At 38.0% G+C, this 23,883-nt stretch overlaps 1 protein-coding gene and 1 pseudogene across 1 annotated transcript in view; one reads left to right on the plus strand and one right to left on the minus strand.

The window, feature by feature from the left end:
- The window catches only part of TBCA (tubulin folding cofactor A), a 99,333-nt gene extending 76,905 nt beyond the window's left edge, over positions 1 to 22,428 (minus strand). The window contains exon 1 of the mRNA XM_028114587.2: positions 22,268 to 22,428. Coding sequence (XP_027970388.1) covers positions 22,268 to 22,320 — 53 coding nt within the window. The 5' untranslated portion in view covers positions 22,321 to 22,428. The remainder of the gene's footprint in view (positions 1 to 22,267) is intronic.
- Positions 15,349 to 15,641, plus strand: LOC114217658 (large ribosomal subunit protein eL37-like; annotated as a pseudogene).
- Positions 22,429 to 23,883: the final 1,455 nt, after the last annotated feature.

A 23,883-nucleotide genomic window follows, 5' to 3' on the forward strand; every position in this document is an offset into this window, starting at 1 on the left:
CAAAAGAAAGCTGGGGTGGCAATCCTTACATCAGACAAATTAGATTTTAAACCAAAGACTGTAATAAGAAATGAGGAAGGACACTATATCCTACTTAAAGGGTCTATCCAACAAGAATATCTAAGTATTGTAAATATCTACGCCCCTAACATGGGAGCAGCCAATTATATAAGCCAATTAGTAACAAAAGCAGACAAACACATTGACAGCAATACAATAATAGTGGGGGACTTTAACGCCCCCCTGGCTGAAATGGACAGATCATCTAAGTAAAAGATCAACAAGGAAATAAAGACTTTAAATGACACACTGGACCAAATGGACTTCACAGACATATTCAGAACATTCCATCCCAAAGCAACGGAATACACATTCTTCTCTAGTGCCCATGGAACATTCTCCAGACTAGATCACGTCCTAGGTCAGAAATCAGGTCTCAACCGGTACCAAAAGATTGGGATCATTCCCTGCATATTTTCAGACCACAATGCTTTGAAACTAGAACTCAATCACAAGAGGAAAGTCGGGAAGAACTCAAATACATGGAGGCTAAAGAGCATCCTACTAAAGAATGAATGGGTCAACCAGGAAATTAAAGAAGAATTAAAAAAATTCATGGAAACCAATGAAAATGAAAACACAACTGTTCAAAATCTTTGGGATGCAGGAAAGGCAGTCCTAAGAGGAAAGTTTATAGCCATACAAGCCTTTCTCAAGAAACAAGAAAGGTCTCAAATACACAACCTAACCCTACACCTAAAGGAGCTGCAGAAAAAACAGCAAATAAAGCCTAAACCCAGCAGGAGAAGAGAAATAAGAAAGATCAGAGCAGAAATCAATGAAATAGAAACCAAAAGAACAGGAGAACAGATCAACGAAACTAGGAGCTGGTTCTTTGAAAGAATTCACAAGATTGATAAACCCCTGGCCAGACTGATCAAAAAGAAAAGAGAAAGGACCCAAATCAACAAAATCCTGAATGAAAGAGGAGAGATCACAACCAACACCAAAGAAATACAAACAGTTATAAGAACATATTACAAGCAACTCCATGCCAGCAAATTAGATAACCTGGAAGAAATGGATGCATTCCTAGAGATGTATCAACGACCAAAATTGAACCAGGAAAAAACAGAAAACCTGAACAGACCTATAACCACTAAGGAAATTGAAGCAGTCATCAAAAATCTCCCAACAAACAAAAGCCCAGGGCCAGTTGGCTTCCCAGGGGAATTCTACCAAACATTTAAAGAATTAATACGTATTCTCCTGAAACTGTTCCAAAAAATAGAAATGGAAGGAAAACTTCCAAACTCTTTTATGAGGCCACCATTACCTTGATCCCCAAACCAAAGACCCCAGCAAAAAGGAGAATTACAGACCAATATCCTTGATGAACATGGATGCAAAAATTCTCACCAAAATACTAGCCAATAAGATCCTACAGTACATTAAAAGGATTATTCACCATGACCAAGTGGGATTTATCCCTGGGCTGCAAGGCTGGTTCAACATCCGCAAATCAATCAACGTGATACAATACATTAACAAAAGAAAGAACAAGAATCATATGATCCTCTCAAAAGATGCAGAAAAAGCATTTGACAAAGTACAGCATCCTTTCTTGATCAAAACTCTTCAGAGTATAGGGATAGAGGGTACATACCTCAATATCATAAAAGCCATTATGAAAAACCTACAGCGAGTATCATTCTCAATGGGGAAAAGCTGAGGGCTTTCCCCCTAAGGTCAGGAACGCGGCAGAGATGTCCACTATCACCACTGCTATTCAACATAGTATTAGAAGTCCTAGCCACAGCAATCAGACAACAAAAAGAAATCAAAGGCATCCAAATCGGCAAAGAAGAAGTCAAACTCTCACTCTTTGCAGATGATATGATAGTGTATGTGGAAAACTCAAAAGACTCCACCCCAAAACTGCTAGAACTCATACAGGAATTCAGTAAAGTGGAAGGATATAAAATCAATGCACAGAAATCAGTGGCATTCCTATACACCAACAACAAGACAGAAGAGAGATAAATTAAAGAGTTGATCCCATTTACAATTACACCCAAAACCATAAGATACCTAGCAATAAATCTAACCAAAGAGGCAAAGGATCTGTACTCAGAAAAGTATAAAATACTCATGAAAGAAATTGAGGAAGACACAAAGAAATGGAAAAACCTTCCATGCTCATGGATTGGAAGAACAAACATTGTGAAGATGTCAGTGCTACCTAGAGCAATCTACACATTCAATGCAATCCCCATCAAAATACCATCCACTTTTTTCAAAGAAATGGAACAAATAATCCTAAAATTTGTTTGGAACCAGAAGAGACCCCGAATAGCCAGAGGAATGTTGAACAAGAAAAGCAAAGCTGGCGGCATCACAATTCCGGACGTCCAGCTCTATTACAAAGCTGTCATCATCAGGACAGTATGGTACTGGCACAAAAACAGACACATAGATTAACGGAACAGAATAGAGAGCTCAGAAATGGACCCTCAACTCTGTGGTCAACTCATCTTTGACAAAACAGGAAAGAATGTCCAATGGAAAAAAGACAGTCTCTTCAACAAATGGTGTTGGGAAAATTGGACAGCCACATGCAGAAGAATGAAACTGGACCATTTCCTTACACCACACACAAAAATAGACTCCAAATGGCTGAAAGACCTAAATGTGAGACAGAGTCCATCAAATTCCTAAAGGAGATCACAGGCAGCAACCTCTTCGACCTCAGCCGCAGCAACTTCTTTCTAGAAACATCGCCAAAGGCAAGGGAAGCAAGGGCAAAAATGAACTATTGGGACTTCATCAAGATAAAAAGCTGTTGCATAGCAGAAGAAACAGTCCACAAAACCAAAAGACAATCGACAGAATGGGAGAAGATATTTGCAAATGACATATCAGATAAAGGGCTAGTATCCAAAATCTATAAAGAACGTCTCAAACTCAACACCCAAAGAACAAATAATCCAATCAAGAAATGGGCAGAAGACATGAACAGACATTTTTCCAAAGAAGACATCCAAATGGCCAACAGACACATGAAAGAGTGCTCAACATCACTCGGCGTCAGGGAAATCCAAATCAAAACCTCAATGAGATACCACCTCACACCCATCAGAATGGCTAAAATTACCAAGTCAGGAAACGAGAGACGTTGGCGGGGATGCGGAGAAAGGGGAACCCTCCTACACTGTTGGTGGGAATGCAAGCTGGTGCACCCACTCTGGAAAACAGTATGGAGGTCCCTCAAAAAGTTGAAAATAGAGCTACCATACGATCCAGCAATTGCACTACTGGGTATTTACCACAAAGATACAAATGTAGGGATCCGAAGGGGTAGGTGCACCCCGATGTTTATAGCAGCAATGTCCACAATAGCCAAACTGTGGAAAGAGCCAAGATGTCCATCGACAGATGAATGGCTAAAGATGTGGTATATATACACAATGGAATAGTATGCAGCCAATAAAAGGAATGAGATCTTGCCATTTGCAACGACGTGGATGGTAATAGAGGGTTTTATGCTGAGTGAAATAAGTCAATCAGAGAAAGACATGTATCATATGACCTCACTGATATGAGGAATTCTTAATCTCAGGAAACAAACTGAGGGTTGCCGGAGTGGTGGGGGGGGGGTGGGAGGGACGGGGTATCTAGGTGATAGACATTGGGGAGGGTATGTGCTATGGTGAGCAATGTGAATTGTGCAAGACTGTTGAATCACAGATCTGTACCTCTGAAACAAATAATGCAAATATGTTAAGAAATAAAAAAAGAAGATAGCAGGAGGGGAAGAATGAAGGGGAGTAAATCAGAGGGGGAGACGAACCATGAGACGATGGACTCTGAAAAACAAACTAGGGTTCTAGAGGGGAGGGGGGTGGGAGGATGCATTAGCCTGGTGATGGGTATTAAAGAGGGCACGTTCTGCGTGAAGCACTGGGTATTATGCACAAACAATGAATCATGGAACACTAAATCAAAAACTAATGATGTAATGTATGGTGATTAACATAACAATAAAAGATTTAAAGTAAAAAAAAAAATCCTCCCAAACTGTGGAAATGATATATATGTTCTTCTAAAAATTTTTAAATCTTGCCTTTCACGTTAAAGTTACATACAAATTAAAAAAAAAAAAAGGATTACACGCATTTGTGGAAAATAACCAATTATATATAATATTTATAATTTCATTGACATAATACTACTGGACATTTTTTGAAAAAAAATCTGGCCTTAATGTGTAAGTTATAAAAATTTTTTCAAACACCAAACCTAAGGGTGCCTGTGTGGCTCAGTTGGTTAGGCAACTGCCTTCAGCTCAGGTCATGATCCTGGAGTTCCAGGATCGAGTCCCGCATCGGTGGCGGGGGGGGGTCCCCGCTCAGTGGGGAGTCTGCTTCTCCCTCTGATCCTCCCCTCTCATGCTCTCTCCATCTCATTCTCTCTCTCAAATAAATAAATAATCTTTAAAAAAAAACAAACCTAAGAATGATCATTTCCCATATTTAACACTCTGTTAATAAAAAATGTTAGTATTTATTCCTACCATAATAACTTCTACAAAAAACAGTTACAGTAATCAAAACGTAATGTAAAGTTATTTCTTAACTATATTAAGAAGTCAAAGACTGGGCGCCTGGGTGGGTCAGTTGGTTGGGCGACTGCCTTCGGCTCGGGTCATGATCCTGGAGTCCCGGGATCGAGTCCCGCATTGGGCTCCCTGCTCGGCGGGGAGTCTGCTTCTCCCTCTGACCCTCCCCCCTCTCATGTACTCTCTCTCTCTCTCATTCTCACTCTCTCAAAATAAATAATAAATCTTAAAAAAAAAAGAAATACAAGATCATTAAGCACAAAAATGCATCTTTTAAAAAAAAAAGAAGTCAAAGACTACATGAAATCTAAACTTTCAGAGCAGCAGTTACCTTTTCTCAAAAGTATTCTGGAAAATATACTGAGTTTTAAGAATCAAATATACCAAGTGGCTCTAACAGTTCACTAACGTATCGAAAGCTTAGAAAACGAATATAAAGTGTTAGTCGTTCTTTAAAAGGCTAATGTCTATTAACAGCTTAAAACATGGCACAGTAGGGGGTTAATATGCTGTTGTCTGAATCACTTTCACCCTATTAGCAATGTGCTAGCAAGGTGCTACTGGTCTTTTTAAAGTTTTTTCTGCTTCTTCTTAGTCTATTTGGCCAGAAAGATTCTTTGGCAATAGTGTTTGAAACAAAGTTCAGACTTGTGTTTTTCTTTAGATTTTATATTTTCCAATTTTAGGTGTGTATTTGAAAAATGTTTTCTCCTTTTAGGACACTGTTCTAGATATAAACTGTTCAGCACATCTGTATACCGAATCTTTTTCCATCTTAAAATTTTCAACAATATGAACGTATTCTCCAAAATTTCTCCAGTGGGGAGAAATCAAGATGAATCTTCTCGGACACCAAGGCAATTCATGTGCTGCCTTTTTTTTTTTTTTCATGTGCTTTCTTAAGATCACTTATGTAGAACTAAATACAAAACGAATGTTCACAAAGTAAAGCTGGCCTGTTTTATTTAACTTAGTTCTAGTATAACCAACAGTTATTCTTTGGATATCACAAATTTATTGTTTAAAAAGTGAAATTCAAATGATAAAACTGAAAAATATCTTATGATTAAAGTTTACTGAACTTACTTTCAAGGACCACACTTTGAATAAACTCTAACTTAAAATTATTTTTTAACAGTTCAGAATGGAAAAGTCATTCTGATTAGAGTGTAATGTAGCAATTTCTGAAAGTTTTCCAGCTCTGGCTCTTCTTATAATTAGCTGGGCAATCCTGAACAAATCATCTATCCCTCTGGTCTGTTTCGGGGAGAGGGAGCAAAATGGGGGAGAAGAAGGAGGACAACAGGACAAGAAGAAAGGAGAGAATCTTTAAGGGGTACTTTATCAGCTGTACAATTTAGTGTTTCAAAAGGAAAAGATATTCTCCTGTTAGGGCTATATTTAGAAGTGAAATGAATTTAAATTGTTTAGCATACCTGCATGCCACAGCCATTCTTGTCACTTTCAACAATACAGAAAAGTACTTTCCTAAAAAAAACTAAACATATCCGGGCATTCCAACTCTAGTTTTATTCTTCCAGACCAGAAGGGTGTTAAACTGCATGTTAACAAGATAATGTATTAAATCATTAGTGGAATTATAAATAGATAAAACTCTTCGGAGACTAACTTGCCAATTTCTCTCAAAATTTAAAACACAAATGTCACTGAGCCCAGGAAGAGTAGCAGATATGCCACCCCAAAATATGCCACTTTGGCATATGGATAATTTTGAATTGAACTCAAGTGAGAAAAAGCAGATATAAGAAGCCTTCCCCCTTTTTACCTAAAAGCAGGACATAAATTTGTTTCTCCCCTCCCCTTCTACCAGAGGACAGTTAACCACCAGAGACAACTCCAGAGATGGCAGGAGAGGAATCTACATAACAAACTTAACTGATAGGCCCTTAACTTCCATTAGTTAGCTCCCCATAAATATTTACATCTTGCTAGAAACTCAAAGTCTTTTTCCTTTGTCTTACCACTACTCTACAAATTAATTGTTCTTTTGTTAAGACGCTAAGGTCAAGTTCTAACCCCCTTAAGTTACTCATTACTAAGTATTCATTCCCATGTATTTGCACGTTAATAAACTTCTATTTGTTTTCTCTTGTTGATCTGTTTTTCATCAATTTAATTTACAGGGCCCCAGCCAGAGTATTTAGGAGGGCAGAGAAAAAAAGTTAAGTTTCTGCTCCCCTATATCAGCAATTCCTCTTGTAGGAATTTATTCTACAGACACACCTGCATATTTGTAAAACTACACACATACAAGAAAATTCATTGCACTATCTTCCAAATCAATAAAATAGTGGAAACAATATAGAGGCCCATCATTTTAAACCTTTTTGGGGATTTAAAAAATATGGTATGTCCATACAGAGGAATACAGCCACTAAAAGGAACTGAGGCTGCTCTACATGTTCTATTAGGGAAGTGCAAAAAATGCAACGTGCACAACAATGTCTAGAAAGTATACTATCATTTGTTTTTGTTTTGAAGGTTTTTAAAATTTTTTATTTACTTATTTGAGAGAGACAGAGAGGGAGATCATGAGCAGAGAGAGGGAGAAGCAGACTTTCTGCTGAGGAGGGAGCCTGATGTGGGGCTCGATCCCAGTACCCTGGGATCATGACCTGAACCGAAGGCAGATGCTTAACTGACTGAGCCACCCAGGTGCCCCCTGTTTTCGTTTTTAAAGACATAAATGTAAATACTTGTGCATGCACAAAATATCTCCAAAAGGATATACAAACACACAAAAATGAGTAATGAAGTTGGCTCCAAGAGGGCAAAACTGGGTGGCCAGTGTACAAGGGCAGCAGACACATGTTTCACTGCATATCTTCTTTGTACCTTTGTTTTGTCCCATGTCTTTTCTGAAAATTGTTCAAAAAACTGTTCTAAAGTATTTTTAAATATATTAAAGGGAGATAAAGAATGAGACACTTTTCTGTTCTCAAGAAACTTAAAATGTCACAGAGAGTAATTCGTTCATTTTACAATATTTACCAAAATTGTACCAATTTTTGTGCCAGGCCTCTGGAGAATGTATCCCTGCTTATGAAGCTTGTATCCAGGTGGAGATTAATGTATAATATTATGGTAGCTAGAGAAAGAAAGAAAGAAAGTCTAGTCCAAGTAAAGCAATAATTAGCAGGTTATATTGTTATATTGTTTTGCTAAAGAATAGCACTGAACTGGACAAAAAGAGTTGGGAGGTGAAGGGGAGAGTTGAAGGAAGATACTGTTTTTCCCTACTTCTTATACAGAGGATAAGACCTCAACAGGACACTGAAATGGAGGGAAACAGGAGCCAAAGTTGAGCCTAAAGCAACAACAGAATACAAAAAACAAAACAAAACAAACAAGACAAAACAAAATTAGAGAGAAAGAAAGAAAGAAAAAGAAGAAAGAAAGAGGGGAGAGAGACAAAGAAGAGAAAGCAATCTCTAGCTAGTTCAGTAAAGGAAATTCTACCTTATACATAGGTATATATAAATTAGAAATTAGAGTAAGGTCTCAATCTCAGTTGCAAGTAACATGATTTCAATTTAAGGAATTTAAGCACGACAGGAATTTTTTGGTTTGTGTAACTAAAATCCAAGGGAGGATATACTTCATGGTTGTCTGATTCAGCAGTTAACAAGAGCATCAAGAAATTTCCCTTTGGATGTCATTCTGCCATCCATAACCCAAGTTTCATCCCAAAGCCAGATTTCCTAAGTGCTAAAGGAAGGCTGCCAGCCATAGAAGACTCCGAGCCAGAATTCTAAGCAAGAGCTCTGAAATGTACCTTGTGGAAATGGAATTTGCCTGGCTAAAACAGATAGAGGTGGAGCAGTTTCCTCAAACAACATGTGCTCTATGTACATGGGTACGGATGATGGATACTGGCATGAAAATACAGGCAGATATCAAGACAAGAAAAAAAAAGATACTGAGGAAGTAGCCAGTGTTCACTACAAGATGTATGAAATGCAGATCCAGAGTCATCACAAAGTATTATGTATTAATACTGCCCATTTAAAAGACAGAAAATCATTAGAATAATTATTCTTTTTACAAACAAAAGCCAAAGTTGGCTCCTGAGACTACTTTTAATCTAATACTAGAAATGCCATGACAGTTTTAAAGAGTAATATAAATTTTTTTAAAAGTATTTTGAGACCTATAGAGGATATATAAAAGAAAATATAAATGAATATAAATGAATGGAAATAAACACCTTGCTTTTGGTTGGGGGTACAAGTAGTGAAGATTAAGGGTATGTACATCTACTAGATTTTTAAACCTATGATAATGACAAGTATAAAACTTATGGTGTAGGTTAACAATTAAACATTACCAAGAATAAATTAAAATCCTTCTCTAGAAGTGCTGTGCCAAATTTAAGAACTTAAGTTATCATATATCAGAATGAACAGATATCACTATCTCAAAACGATATGTGTACCCCCCTATTCGCTGCAACATTATTTACAATAACCAAGACATGGAAACAACCGAAACGTCCAATGACAGACGGATAAAGAAAATGTGGTGCTGTATATAAGTTGGCCCTGAAACACAAAGGTTTGAACTGCATGGGTTCATTTATATGTGTTTTTTTTTTTTATAAATATAGTATAGTACTGTAAATGTACTTCATCTTATGATTTTTTAAATAACATTTTCTTTTCTCTAGCCTATGTTATTGTAAGAATACAGTACGTAATACATATAACATATAATGTATGTGTTAATTGACTGTTTATGTTATCAGTAAGGCTTCTGGTCAATAGTAGACTATTAGTAAAGTTTTGGAGGAATAAAAGTTATACGTAGATTTTTCAACTGCACAGTGTCCCAACCCCCACACTGTTCAAGGGTCAACTGTATATATATATATATATATATATATATATATATATATATATATACACACATATAAAATGTAATATTATTCAACCACAAAAAGAAGGAAATCCTGCCATTTGCAACACATGGATGGACACTGATGGCATTACGCTCCGTGAAATAAGCCAGACAAAGGGAAATATTGTATGATCTCACTTTTATGTGGAATCTAAAAAAAACCAAACTCATAGAAAAAACTCATAGAAACAGAGAACAAATTGGTGGTTGCCAGAGACAAGGGTGGGGGAATAATAGGTAAAGGTAGCCAAAAGTAAAAACTCTCATTTATAATTAAGTTCTGGGGATGTAATGTACAGCAGGGTGACATAAAGTCAGCATCAAAACAATACTGTATTATATATCTGAAAGTTGCTGAGAGAGTAATCTTGAAAGTTCTCATCACAAGAAAAAAAAAATTATGTGAGGTGACTGATGTTAACTAAACTTATTGTGGTAGTATTTTGTTATACACACACATATATCAAATAATTATGTTGTATACCTTGGACTAAAACAATGTTATATGTAAAATATATCTCAATAAAAGTGGAAAAAAACAAAAAGAATTAACACAATAACATGGAAAAAGTCATTTAGAAAGTAATATTGTTGGCCTTCTTTAGCCTTAGCTCCTGCTCAACCCAGCACCAAGTGGGTTTTCAGGACCCATTAGCCAGACCTCCACCTGCAAGCCTCCCCTCACTCCCCAGGCATTCAATATTGAATGCAGTGTCCTAGAAATGGACGACTTTCCAAAGGATCTTTCCAAAGAACCTCTCCTTTCCACCAGGTAAAAAAAAACCCTGGGTTGCCTGAGGCATATACATTATTCTACACAAGGAAGAAGGAGGTGATTAAGTATGTGGTTGGAGGCTGAAGCTTCATACCTCCTTTACTCTTTATCTGTGGGGATGCTTGTTGAAAAAAAAATCAAGGGCGCCTGGGTGGCTCAGTTGGTTAAGCGACTGCCTTCGGCTCAGGTCATGATCCTGAAGTCCCTGGATCGAGTCCCACATGGGGCTCCCTGCTCAGCAGGGAGTCTGCTTCTCCCTCTGACCCTCCCCCCTCTCATGTGCTCTCTCTCATTCTCTCTCTCTCAAATAAATAAATAAATACAATCTTTTAAAAAAATCAAAATAATTTTTCTACAAAATGAAAAGTAAATAAAAACAGTATCAGAATAAAATTAAGGTCTACCAAGCTTTGAAGAGGATGTGGATCAACTAAAGGAACTCTCGTAGAATGCAGCTGAGAATGTAAAATGGTACAACTGCTTTGGAAAACAGTTCGGCATGATTTTACAAAGTAGAACATTCACATACCTGTCACCTGACAATTCCATTCCCGGAAAAATATCCAAGAACAACTCTATTACCAAAGAAATGAACAAGAACGTACATAGAAACACAGTAACGGGAACAATCCAAATGCCCACTGATAGAAGAATGGATAAATAAATTGTGGAATTATCACACAATGAAATAATATACAACAGTCAAAACAAATGTATTACATCTAAATGTAAAAATATGGGTAATCTTACCAACATAACACAGAGTAAAAAATACTAAGTCCCAGAAGATATTCTTCTTACAAATTAAAAAATAACTAAACAATATAACTCCTTAGCAATATACAACTGATAAAATTATATAAAATAAAAAAGCAAGATAAACTCATTGGCCACTGGTGACTGGGTCAACATCCAGCCCCTTTCTCCTCCCTAGAGGTCAGGGGATGGGACTAAAAGTTCCAACCCTTTAATGAGAGATGGTTCCCTGGCAACAGCCCCAACCTTCCGTTAGTTACCTAGGGACTTTCCAAAAATCATCTCCTTAACACAAAAAAGATCTTTATTGCTCTCTTCATTTAGGAAATTCCAAGAATTTTAGGAGCTCTGTGTCTGGAATGGGAAGGAAGACCATATATTTCTTTTTATAAATCACACTATCACAGGACCCCAAGGAGGTTTTATTTATATGAATTATATCAATGCTTATTGTATTAATTAAAATTAGGAAATTTTAAAAAGTTTTAAAAATTAAAAAATTATATGTATTTAATTCACTTAACAAATGTTTTACATTTTTGCAAATTTTTAAAATGTACTAATAGAAGCATCTAGATTTTCATATCTTCTGCATTCAATCTATTGCACTATCACGTACCGTACAGCCTTTGGAAAACTCCACTATAAAAGTGTGAGCAAATTAAAGTGAAAAAGGCAAATAATGTCTCAGTATTACTACGAAAATAACTTTTACCTTGCAGACACACTGAAAGTGTCTCAGAGACCCCAAGGGACTTCTAGACCATACTTTGGAAACCACTAGTCTAGTGAATTCAACAGATAATGTATTTTTAGTACTATCTTACCAAAAACGACAAAGTTCTTTGAGAACACAGACAGGGAAACACTCACTTTGTAGACAGCCAGGGAAACTTCTACAGAGGTGGTGTCATCTGATCTGAGACTCAAACCCAAATCCTTACAAACGAGACCCCATAAGAACTGTACCCTCTCCCTCCTACTTCTTGGTGTGTCTCCTACCCCTCTCCTCTTCTATCTCACTTGGTTGCTGTTCCTCAAACTAGCCACCCTGGCTCTGTTTTTCAAGCCTTTGTATTTACTGTTTCTTCAGTATGAAAGGCTCTTCCTTCATATTATCCCATCGTTCTTCTTGCCACACCTGATCATCCTGAAGGTTAAAGGAGAGCTGTATCTCCATACAACTATAACCCACTCAGGGCCCACTCCTTGGGAAATCTCCCTTACACTAACTGTTATATATGTGCACTAGGAGCAAAAACTAATTAACAAAGTATATGGTAGCATTATTGGTAAAAGTGAAAAATGAGTGGAAAAGAAACCTAAATATCCATCAAGCCTAGAATGAAAAAAACACTAGTGCATTCACATAAGAGAATGAATTATAGAACTACAGGTTCCAACATGAAGTCTCAAAAACAGTAACATTATGCACAAAAAACCTAAATGTCCATCAACATGAGAATGAAAAAAAACACTAGTACGTTCACACAAAAGAATGAATTAGAGCTACATGTTTCAACATGAGTCTCAAAAACAGTAATATTAATATGCATGAAAAGTAATAAAAGATTTCATAGGTATGAATATTTATGAATTTATGAATAGTTACACTATTTGCAATGTAAAATTTCTTAATTAATTTACATTTTGATAGGTAACACATGATTTAAAATTATAAAAATTTCCTCCCATTCTTGTCCTCCCTCCAGTTATACAGCTTTCCTTCCAGGAGACAACCAATACTAGTTTCCTGGGTATCCTTCAGATATATTTTGTTATATAATGTTAAGTTCACAGGACATACTATAATATGGTTTATGTATCTCCAATATAAATTAAAAGTTTAAAATATGCATGGAAATCATAAAGTCAAATTCAGAATAAAAATTACAGGCAAAGAGGGAGAGGAACTGACTCAGAAAGGGCACTTCAAATGTACCTATAGTGTTTCATTTCAGGTTTATTGGGTTTTCTCTGCATTTTTTTTGTTTATACATAAAATAATTACTGTTCAGGGCCCTGGGTGGCTCGGTCGGTTAGGAGTCTGCCTTCAGCTCAGGTCATGATCCCAGGGTCCTGGGATCAAGCCCAGCATCAGGCTCCCTACTCAGTGGGGAGCCTGCTTCTCCCTCTCCCTCTGCTGCTCCTCCTGCTTGTGCTCTCTGTCAAATAAATGAGTGAAATCTTTAAAAAAAAAAAAAAAGAGGCGGGTTTTTAAAAAAAATAATTATTTTTCTGCATAAAAGAAAACAGGTGAAGGGGATCAGATTTGAGAAGGTAATCAGTTTGGTGTCAGATGGCGTGAAATCAGATGGAGTGAAAACTAAAATAAGGGCATTCATTCAATACTTTAAAATGAGTCTGAAGTTCAGGATAAAGCTAGAGATCAGGGATTTACATAAAGTGATACTTGAAGTTCTAAGAATATTCCCATACATGTACACTGCATAACTTAACAGCACAGATTTCTTAAGGACCGAGCCCAAAACCTTGCTATTTTAGTTTCTCTGGAATACCACCTATTGCTCATAATAAGATTTCAATTTACCTATAACCCTACTATTTTTCTTAGATTTATTTTTTTTTAAAGATTTTATTTATTTATTAGAGAGAGAGAGAATGAGAGATAGAGAGCACGAGAGGGAAGAGGGTCAGAGGGAGAAGCAGACTCCCCGCCGAGCAGGGAGCCCGATGTGGGACTCGATCCCGGGACTCCAGGATCATGACCTGAGCCGAAGGCAGTCACTTAACCAACTGAGCCACCCAGGCGCCCTTAGATTTAAAAAAAAAAAAAAAAAAACCCTGGGGTGCCTGGGTGGCTCAGTTGGTTGGGCAACTGCCTTTAGCTCAGGTCATGATCCCGGAGTCCTGGGATCGAGTTCCGCATCGGGCTCCTGGCTCAGCAGGGAGCCTGCTTCTCCCTCTGACCCTCTCCCCTCTCATGCTGTTTCTCTCTCTCTCTCAAATAAATAAATAAATAAAATCTAAAAAAAACAACAAAAAAAAAACAAACCCTGGAATGCGTGAGCCTATTTTTGTAAGTAACTTAACAATGGACAGTAACACACATACACACACACCTACCTCTATTAAATTACAATCAAAGGGAGACAGTGTTCTGGTTAGCTCTAGGTAAACTACAAAACATTTCTTGATCGAACTTTATTAAAAATTTTTCTACAGTAGTCTCCAACATAGCTTAAAAATGCTGTAAAGTTAACTTTTAAACAAATCCTTGATATAAATTATTTTCTTATCTTGTTTCTCTAATAAAAGTACTATCTTGACAAATCTTTGAAGGCTGAGATTATTAGAGCTAGTTCTGTTGCTCCTGAAGTTTAAAAAGAGTATTCATCAACTTTATCCATTTCTCACTGTTATAAAGCCAACTTCTTTTCCCAGATTCTTGACCTGTTCCCCTGCATATAATTGACCTCTTCTCTAGTTTCCTCCATTCCATAACTCGACTGACAAGTATGTAGTAGATGTCTACTTTGTAAAAAGCAATGTGTTAGACACCACCCCTCTGGTCCCTAAAAAGGTGACAAAAACTGCATGGCCTTAAGAAAATCTTTGTATATCTTGACATAATGCAGAATCCTTAGAACTTAACATTCTAGGCTTGGGAGATCAAAATGACAATGCTATACCTGTAACCTAAGTGGAAATACATTTCAGTAGATTTATAGGTCTTCAAAAATTTCATAGAGTACAGATGTTTTTCAAGCAATGGATGCCATATTAAAAGCATGCCATCTAGTACTGCTCAGAACCTGAGGGTCCTTCAGTTAAAAAGTAGATGCCTACTTGTTCTGATAACCTTTATAGACAAACTGTGAGTTAGAATGTATGTATATACATAAGACTCCCTAAGATACTTCTTTAGCACAAGTTAAAGGATCTCAATGACAACAACAAACAGGGAACTCAGTTAAAAACCAAAGATAAAAACCTTGGGGTGCCTGGGTGGTGCAGTCGCTTAGGCCTCGGGCTCTTGATTTCAGCTCAGGTTATGATCTCAGAGTCGTGAGATTAAGCCCTGCATCAGGCTCTGTGTTCAATGCAGAGTAGGCTTGGGTTTCTTTCTCCCTCTCTCTCAGCCCCTCCCCACTGTGCAAGCTCTCACGCTCTCTCACTCTTTCTCTCAAATAAATCCTTTAAAAAAAAAACCCAGAAAGATAAAAATGAAAGATAAAGATAAAGGAGGGTTTGGAAATAACTATAATCTAGCATCAGAATTTTAAGAATGTTGCTCTTTGGTCTCAGCCAGAGAAAAGAGATGAGGAAGGGGACTTCATCATTTGGAAAGTATAGCAATAAGATACACATGTTGTGCCCCTACTGTGGCTCTAAGGTCTACCACCTTCAGAAGTCCACCTGTGGCAAATGTGGCTATCTTGCCAAGTGGGAGAGAAAGTATAACTGGAGCACCAAGGCTAAGAGACGAAATACCACTGGGACCAGTTGAATGAAGCACCTAAAAATTGTACACCACAGATTCAGGCACAGATTCATGAGGGAACAACACCTAAACCCAAGAGGGCAGCTGTTGCCGCAACCAGTTCATCTTAAGGATTTCAACGATTAGTCACAAAATAAATATTTTGGTTTAAAAAAAAGAAAGAAAAGTAAAAATGTCTTTTGACAGTCGTAGTAATCATTTATACATTTTAAGAATAACAACTCTCAAAAACTCCCTTGATTACTCTTCCCTACAATAAACTTTACAGAAATGCACTAAGAGTGAAACTGGCTTTGTTATATTGTGTTAATAATATTGATACAGTATTTTTTAAACTGTTAAAAAGACAAGATCACTGATATGAGATTTTTAGAGTAAGTAGGGCATCATTGCCTCAGCAGTTTATAGAAAGATGGCCATCACCAAGTCCTATAGATGACTCAAAAACACAAGCTTCATCTTCCTCCTTTCTCTCTCTGCAGCCAATCAGTGAACATAACAAACAACTAAAAAGCAAATTTTTATCACAATTTAAAAGAAAGCAAGTTTCACAGTCTCTCCAGGGGACCAGATCATCCATCTTTATGCCCTATATCCACACTGTTTATGTATCTACAGAATGGTGATAATGATAATAATGACAGCAGTTAACATAATTAAACATTTACTACCAATCAGGCATTTGGCCAAATGCTTTACATGATTACCTTACTTAATTCTCCCAAAAACAGTATGAGAAAGATATTATTAGCCCATTTTTCAGCTAAGAAAACTTGTGGCTTTTAAAGGTTAACTAACTTGTCTAGGGTCCCATATGTAGTATGTATTAAGTGGAGCCTGGGATTCTATTTAACTCAAACTGCAACAATAAATAGCTATAGTAACTATTATACCGTCATACTGTAATTGATTCAATGGCTCCCTACTGCTTATTATATTAAAAAATCCTTACAGAATAAGGTTCCATTCATTCATTTGTTCAATGGAAAGACTTTTATTATTTATTATGTGCCTTCATTTCTTCACTGGAAAGACTTTTGTTGAGTATCTATTATATGCCAACACTGTACCAAGTGACTCAAAGATGTAGGTTCTGAGTGAAGCTGCTAAATAAATGATCTCTGGATCAGTCATATGATTGATGTTTTTTAAAAATCCCCTCTAGGGGCCCCTGGGTAGCTCAGTGGGTTAAGCATCCAACTCTTGGTTTTGGCTCAGGTCATGATTTCAGGGTCGTGAGATCCACACTCAGTGTGGAGTCTGCCTGAGACTCTCTCCCTCTCCCTCTGTGCTCTCTATTTTTTTTTTTTAAGTCTCTCCTAAAAAAACAAAACAAAACAAAATAAAAATCAGCTCTGGGCAAATAAAACAGCATCATTATAGGAAATGGAACCCTGGAATACAGAGATCACACATCCAAGCACTTATATTCTAAGGGTTGTGGACTAGTTATTATTAAAAAAAAATTTCCAACTTTGCTCTACTATATATTTTCAAAATTTTCTACCAAACAAAAAATGCAATGAAGACACAGAACACATTCACACGTACACACACATACACACAGGTCAAAAGATCTTTCACTTCCACATTTAACTTACAGAATAATATAGCTTGTGTTGGGAAAACCACGGTCATGAGTGGCCTTAGCTTTCTCCCTTTCCAGCTTGAAGAGACATCTGGTTGCCAGCTGTGTAGCTCCTAAAAGTCACTGCTTGCCAAGTACTTGGCAGAAGGTGGTGAAGAGCTGACCACCTGTAATCCATTCTGACACTGCCTTTGACCATCGCTTTAGAGAACTGAATACATTACAGAAATTCCAAAAGGAGTTGGCTAAATTTCAAGGGAGGAAGTTGGCCATTTTGGCTGAACTTACTTTAACTCAAATCAAAGGGGTATGATGTGGGAGAAAAGATAAAAAAGCTACTAAACCTTACAGGAAATTTTCAGGGCTATGTCCTTAACCTCTCCCAGATACTGCCCACCACACTTCTATCCATTTTTACTTTAAATATAAGAAGTATATAAACAACTAAAGCTACAGGGGAAAAACTGTATCTATGTCTATGCAAACATATGTGTCATTCTTATTTTTCACTTTTATGTCAGTACAATAAATACATTCAGTATACATACACAATGTATGTCAATATAGTATATTATATACATTATATATGAATATATATTTATTAACATGGAAATTTTACTTAACTTTTATGTTGTTATTATGTCTGCTATACACAGTATATATATCATACACAGTTGTATATCAGAGGTAAAGGTATAAACTTATTTGGGAAGATGCCACCGTTTGGGAAAGGTGCTTGCTTAAAAAAAAAAAAAAAATCAATACAATTTCCCCACTGATTCATGATGTAAAATTCTATAATCAAGGCTTGTAGATTTGTAATTATGGTATGTCAGCTACATTTAAACAAGAGTGTTAAAAGATTGTTAAAGTTAAACTAACACAATTGCAGTGTGAATTGTCCTAGTCTCATTCTAATCTACTGGTGTCACTTTCATTTAATCAGAGGAAAACTGTGGGCCAATGTCAGTGCTATTTCCAATGCCCTAACATTCTTTGTTCATGTTGGATTTTAAACCATTATCAATCTAAAATGGTTATAAAAAAGATATATTTAAGAAAGTATTTTTAATCAGTTAATTCACTCACCAGTGGGCTAGTTTAGCAAGCTTTATTGAAAATAAGTTGGCTTTAAGGTTATTAAATAAACTTTTATGTTAAATGCATAACATTTTGTTTTTGCAGAAGTATTTCTTGTACTTACCATAAATCTAGTAAAAAGAACTTATAAACACAAATCTTACTTGGGAATTTACAGTAGACATAGATCATTAAGCTGAAATACCATATCAACATTTAAAACATCGAGCCTCGATTTTCTTCTACTTTAATAAAAGTTATTTTCTAAATCACTAACAATTTAAATTGATACAGAAAACTACTCTGGCAAGGATTCATATTTATAGGACACAGTTAAGTTTTAATTTAAGTAAGGTACAACAATCAATTCACAGTTGTATTATCAGCAAATAGCCTCCAAATAAATCATGGCACACAAAACAGTGGTATGTTAGCTAGTTACAGCAGAAGTACTAATACAAATCATCCTGGTTTGCCTGAGACTTTCCCAGTGTTAGGACCAAAGAGTCTACATCTTAGAAACCCCTCAGTCCCAGGTAAACTGGGACAACTGATGCCACCAAGATATCAAAAAAAGAGAGGGGGGGATTTTCAGTTATGCACTGGAGAAAACGAAAATTGGGAGTGATATTTGATAACTCCCTGCTAGGCTGCTACATTAGCTGTGACCCAGTGACAGATACCAATAGGTCTAGCAAAAGTCTGAAACATGGATCTTGGGTGCCAGACCCGAACCCACCAACTAAAACTCATTAAATAATGAGTCACATGTGAAAAGGCTGCTGCTTGAAGAAACTGCACACATCTCTCACAGCCATAATTAGCTCTGGAAAAACAATCCTGTTACTGGGAAGGGGATATTTAAGGAGCCCTTGAGAGGTTCAGTACCAAGTTAGCCTCTTTGCTGTCCAACTCTTACAAGCCATTCTTAGTAACTGGACTCTTTCCTTGTTTCTAGGGTTCTAACCTCTTTCTCAAAACCTATTTCCAGCAATCTGATCCTTTCCCTTTGTTACCATATGAGATAACAAAGTTTCTTTAGGTCTCCCTAGACTGTAAGGCTTCTGCCTATTTCCTTAGGGCCTATCCTAAAACCCTTGAAACTTGCTTCTACTTTCCTGTCTAATGTGACTGCCATCACTGGACTGCCTTCACCATTCTGCCAACATGTTGAGACTCACATCTTTTATTCATTGATCTCTCTGTTGCCAAATACCATCATCTACTTATTGCCTATTTCCAATACTCTTATAACTTTCCACATCCCTGCTCAGATTTCTTACTAAAACCCACTACAGGGAACTTCTGGATCCCTGAAGTATTCTAGCAGATTGATTTGACACTAAACTCTAAGAATTCACCCTCCCTAGGAAAGCCACCCAAACTGAACTCTAGAACTAATAACTAGAATATAATTCTAATGGCTCTCAACTCCTGGAGAGAAAAACTGAAATAACTGGAGACAGGAATTGATGACTTTAAATGTCTTCTTTCAAATAAAAGTTGTGACTTCTGAAGAGAAATGAGGCTATGGGAAATGAACATCTGGCTAGAAAAAAGAACAGAAATTGATTTTTAGCCCATTGCTTTAAGAAACCACTGAAAAGAACCCTGTTCACAAAACCAAGAACATGTCTGAATCATGAAACTAATCAAGAAGCCTTTGAAACTAAATTTGGAGAGGAGAGAAATGCATACCTTTGAAGACCTTTTTATTATGAAAAATTTTAAACATATACAGAGAAGAACATAATGAAGCCCATGATCATTCCGCCCTAACAATTATTAATATGTTACTGGTGTATCTTGCGTTATCTACTTTTTTCTTTGCTGAAGTAAAATGTAGAATTTAAAAAATAGGACACTAAGGCAAAAGATGGAATCATAGCAAAATAACTTTCTGGCAAAAAAATAACAGAAGAGAGACAGGGAACAATATTTATGGATTTAGATGGTTGTCTACCAAGGTAAAATATAAATAATAAACAGTTAAAATAGAAATTTTAGGTTTTTTAAAGAACGTATCCCCTTTTACTACAAATGGGGAAGCTCTACACCAAAATGTCCTTAGAAAAACCATGAAAAAAATCTGTGGCAGACATTTCCAGTAATTTATAAGCAATTTGAGTAAATATGTAAATTTTAAGTAAATAGTAAATTATGAAGGGGTTTCACAAAAATGGTAAATTTTTTGTACTGAAGTACAAAGAATCAAAATTAAAGTTTGATAATGCTCTATTGAAATAAATTGAAAACCAAACTTTATTTCCAAGCCATTTCCATATGCACTTGACAATTTTTGAAAGCCTAAAAACTTAGCTTATTAATTATTTAAATGGGTGTGTTTTCTCTAGAATATGTATTATAATCATATGACTACTGGAACTAATTTTATAAACTAGTGTAGATTATTAGGATGAGAAATGACAAGATCATACAGGTAATTAATAGAAAACTATCATCAGGAGTCATTTCTCATGACTTTTGGCCTAAAGCACTCTCCGTGATACCCTGGTACTTCTGCCAAATAGATCTATTGAAATTACATAAACAAAACCTAGCAAAAGTGAACAACAGAATTCTAGGGTGAGTGATAGTGCAAATTATTTATATTTTCAATTACACATGTCAATTCCCCTATTTCACACATTTTTAAAAATACTCTTTTTTAGAGCATTGCAGCTTAAACAGTTGTAGATCAGAAACTTGGGTTCTTTTCCCTGTCCTGCCATGAGATAGCATGTTAGTTTTAGTTAGCATGAGTTTAGTTTTTCTACTTTAAGTTCATTAAACCTCAGCTTCTCATTTGTAAAACAGGTACACAAACAATACTATTAACATTTACTAGCCACTTAACTATTTGCCACATTCTGTGTTAAAAAGCACAGCAGGCATTTCTTGCAAGAACTGCATGAGGTGGCTACTAACCATTTTACAGATGAGGTAACTGAGGCACGGTGCAATGTAAGGTATTCTGCAACACATAAAAATGGCAGAATCAAGATTTGAACCCAGTCTCACTTGGGGGAAAGGCTGTTCATTTAACTACTACTCACGGAATCTTCCTACTGTCGTAACAATAAAGCTTCTAGGAAAGTACAGTGCAATCCTCAGAGGCAGTACCTTAGTAAGTGAATTTATTCGTCCCTTTGCCTTGTCCTTCCTCCGGTGGAAATAACAAAGGGAGGAAAGGTGGGCAAAGAGGAAGAAGCCAGACGGCTAGGATTAGACATTTACTTCTACTGCAAAATAGCCTGCTTCTTCTGGGGGCTGTTTATCTTTTCTCCGAGAATCCCTCATCAAAAAGTTTGATGTTCCTGGATCTGAAGCATAAAAATCTAATCAGTACTGAACTGTCCAAAAGCACTCAGAATTATGGCCAATTACAGGACTGGCCTACCCAGGATAGTTATTTAAACAGCATCCCCCAGTCTCTGGGGCGAACTTCCGGGAAACTGACGGAGGGGAGGGATAGGCCACAGAAGTTTGATGAATGTGCTGCAAGTTCTTAGAGACTGGGAGTCCCGCTTGCCATGTTAGATCACAGGGCCCCAACAAGGCCTCATTTTTGAGGGCCGGGCTCTCGGCGTCCCCTCTAAACTTCAGAACGGGCTTGCGCATCCATCTGAGGGCACGTAATGAACTGAATCCGCCTCCCACCAGTCAAGATGGGCAGGGAGACCCGCGGTGAGCGCACCCCGGAGGTACGACCCCAAACGGAGCCCTCTCCGGCTCCGGGCCGCCGCCCCTCCACCTCCCCGGCCACCGCCCCTCCACCTCCCCGGCCGCCGCTCCCCGGTCTCCCCTACCAAAGGCGCCCGAGGGGCGGGGCCGCGCCGACCCCCGCCGCCCAACGGTTCGGTTCTCCAGAAGAAAGACGGCCGGGGGTGGGGGGTGTCCCGGGCCGCGGGCTCAGGCACCGACGCGTCCCCGCCGCGTCCCGGCCGCGGAGCCCCAGGTGAGGCCTGGAGTCCGGAGCCCGCTTTGGGCCTGCGCTCCGCCCAGCCTCCCGGACCGCCATAAGGCGAAGGAGAGGAGGCGGCGTGTACGCCGCTCACGGCTCCTTACCGCTTCACCACGCCGGTTTTGATCTTGATCTGCCTCACGCGAGGATCAGCCATGATCCCTCGAGCGCCGCGGGAAGGAGGGGTGGAGAGCAAGGATAAGCGTGGAGGAAGAAGGCGCGTAGAAGGCGGTAGTGTCGGCGTAGTCGCCGCGGCCCCGCGCGCATGCGCAGACCCCGGCGCGGCCCTGCTGTCGGGCCACACCGATGGGCGGGGTCGGAGGGTCGCGGGCCCAGGGCGGGTCACTACACGCGCCTGCTGTCATCCGCCTCCACCCACTTTCCCCCTCGTGGATCCTGCCCTTGTCTCACTCGGACAGACTTCCTTTTAGTGTTTGAACAGCCTTTCTTTTAGTGTGGACACAAGTTACACTTTTCCCGGTCTCCACAGCCTGGGCGTTGTGGGAAACTTCAGTTATCTTCCCCGGTAGATTGGTTTGGCTATGACACTGCTCTGCGAAATTATCTGCCTAATGGACGGAATGACCTAAAAATTGTATTAAGGATATTTTCGGTGTCATTATCTGGTGTCAAATGGGGGAAAGTAATGTATGTTTAATGAAATAAACTAATACCATGCACTCAGTCAAGAAAATCTCTACCTCGGACCTTTGCAAAACATGTTTGTAGACATGTAAATCGCAGAGGAAATGACTCTAAGACTTATTCAAATAATCATCACCACTTGCTTACCTTCAATATTCAACTTACAAAAATGTATGTGGCATACAAAAGCTTGGGCTTCGTGGTCACACAAACTGACTGACTTTGGAGGCTCCACCGTATAATAATTAGACAACACTGGGCACATGGGCCACTTAACCTCACTGCTGAGCCCACTGCCTTGTGTGCAAAATGAAAATAATTCCCACTTTACAGAGTAGATATGAAAATTAAATCTCAGTGCCTGATGCACAATAGACGCTCCACTTTTGACTCTTATTTTATACTTTCAAGCATTGTGTCTGTTGCATAAAATGAAGGGTACCTTCAGTCAGCCTCTTCCTGATGGAGTCCGCCAAAGGATGCAGAGCAGAACCTCCTTTGTTTTCTTATTTCTTGGTGTCATCTTTCAAAGACATCTACCTGATTGTCTTTTCCATTCTCTACACTTGATTTCCTCATTCTGGCTGTCATGGTTAGTTCTGGAACACTCTTCCACCCCTGCCAGTCCAAGACCCTTAGTTTAAATCCAGGATCAAAACCCACCTTCTGGAGAAAGTCTACCATAACTGACCCCTGCCTATTCATTGCTGCCTGAATGCTTTCGAATCACCCAATATTAAATTTTATTTTTAGTATATTTCTTTTAAAAACTATTGTTTGAAAGTCCTTTAAGACCCAGGTTCCATACACAGCAGATGCTAAAATTCAATAAATAATGTCATCCGACTGGCTGGCACACTGAAATACAATTCAAGTGACACAGCAAATTTATGACATACTGGTGGAGGGGCAAGGATGGGGTTCCAAAACAAAACAAAAAGACAGCAGAGTCACCAAAGCAAAATGCTACAGTTAGAAATCTAGTAGATCATTAATATAAAGTTACTGGGAGCCCTTTTAAGGCAAAGAAACAACAGCAGCCAAACCCACAAACCAAAAGATTGTGCAGCTAGGG

Source organism: Eumetopias jubatus, unplaced genomic scaffold (genome assembly GCF_037043125.1).
Source record: "Eumetopias jubatus isolate StellerSeaLion01/CBP00866 unplaced genomic scaffold, mEumJub1_p1.0 scaffold_5, whole genome shotgun sequence".
Lineage (NCBI taxonomy): Eukaryota > Metazoa > Chordata > Mammalia > Carnivora > Otariidae > Eumetopias > Eumetopias jubatus.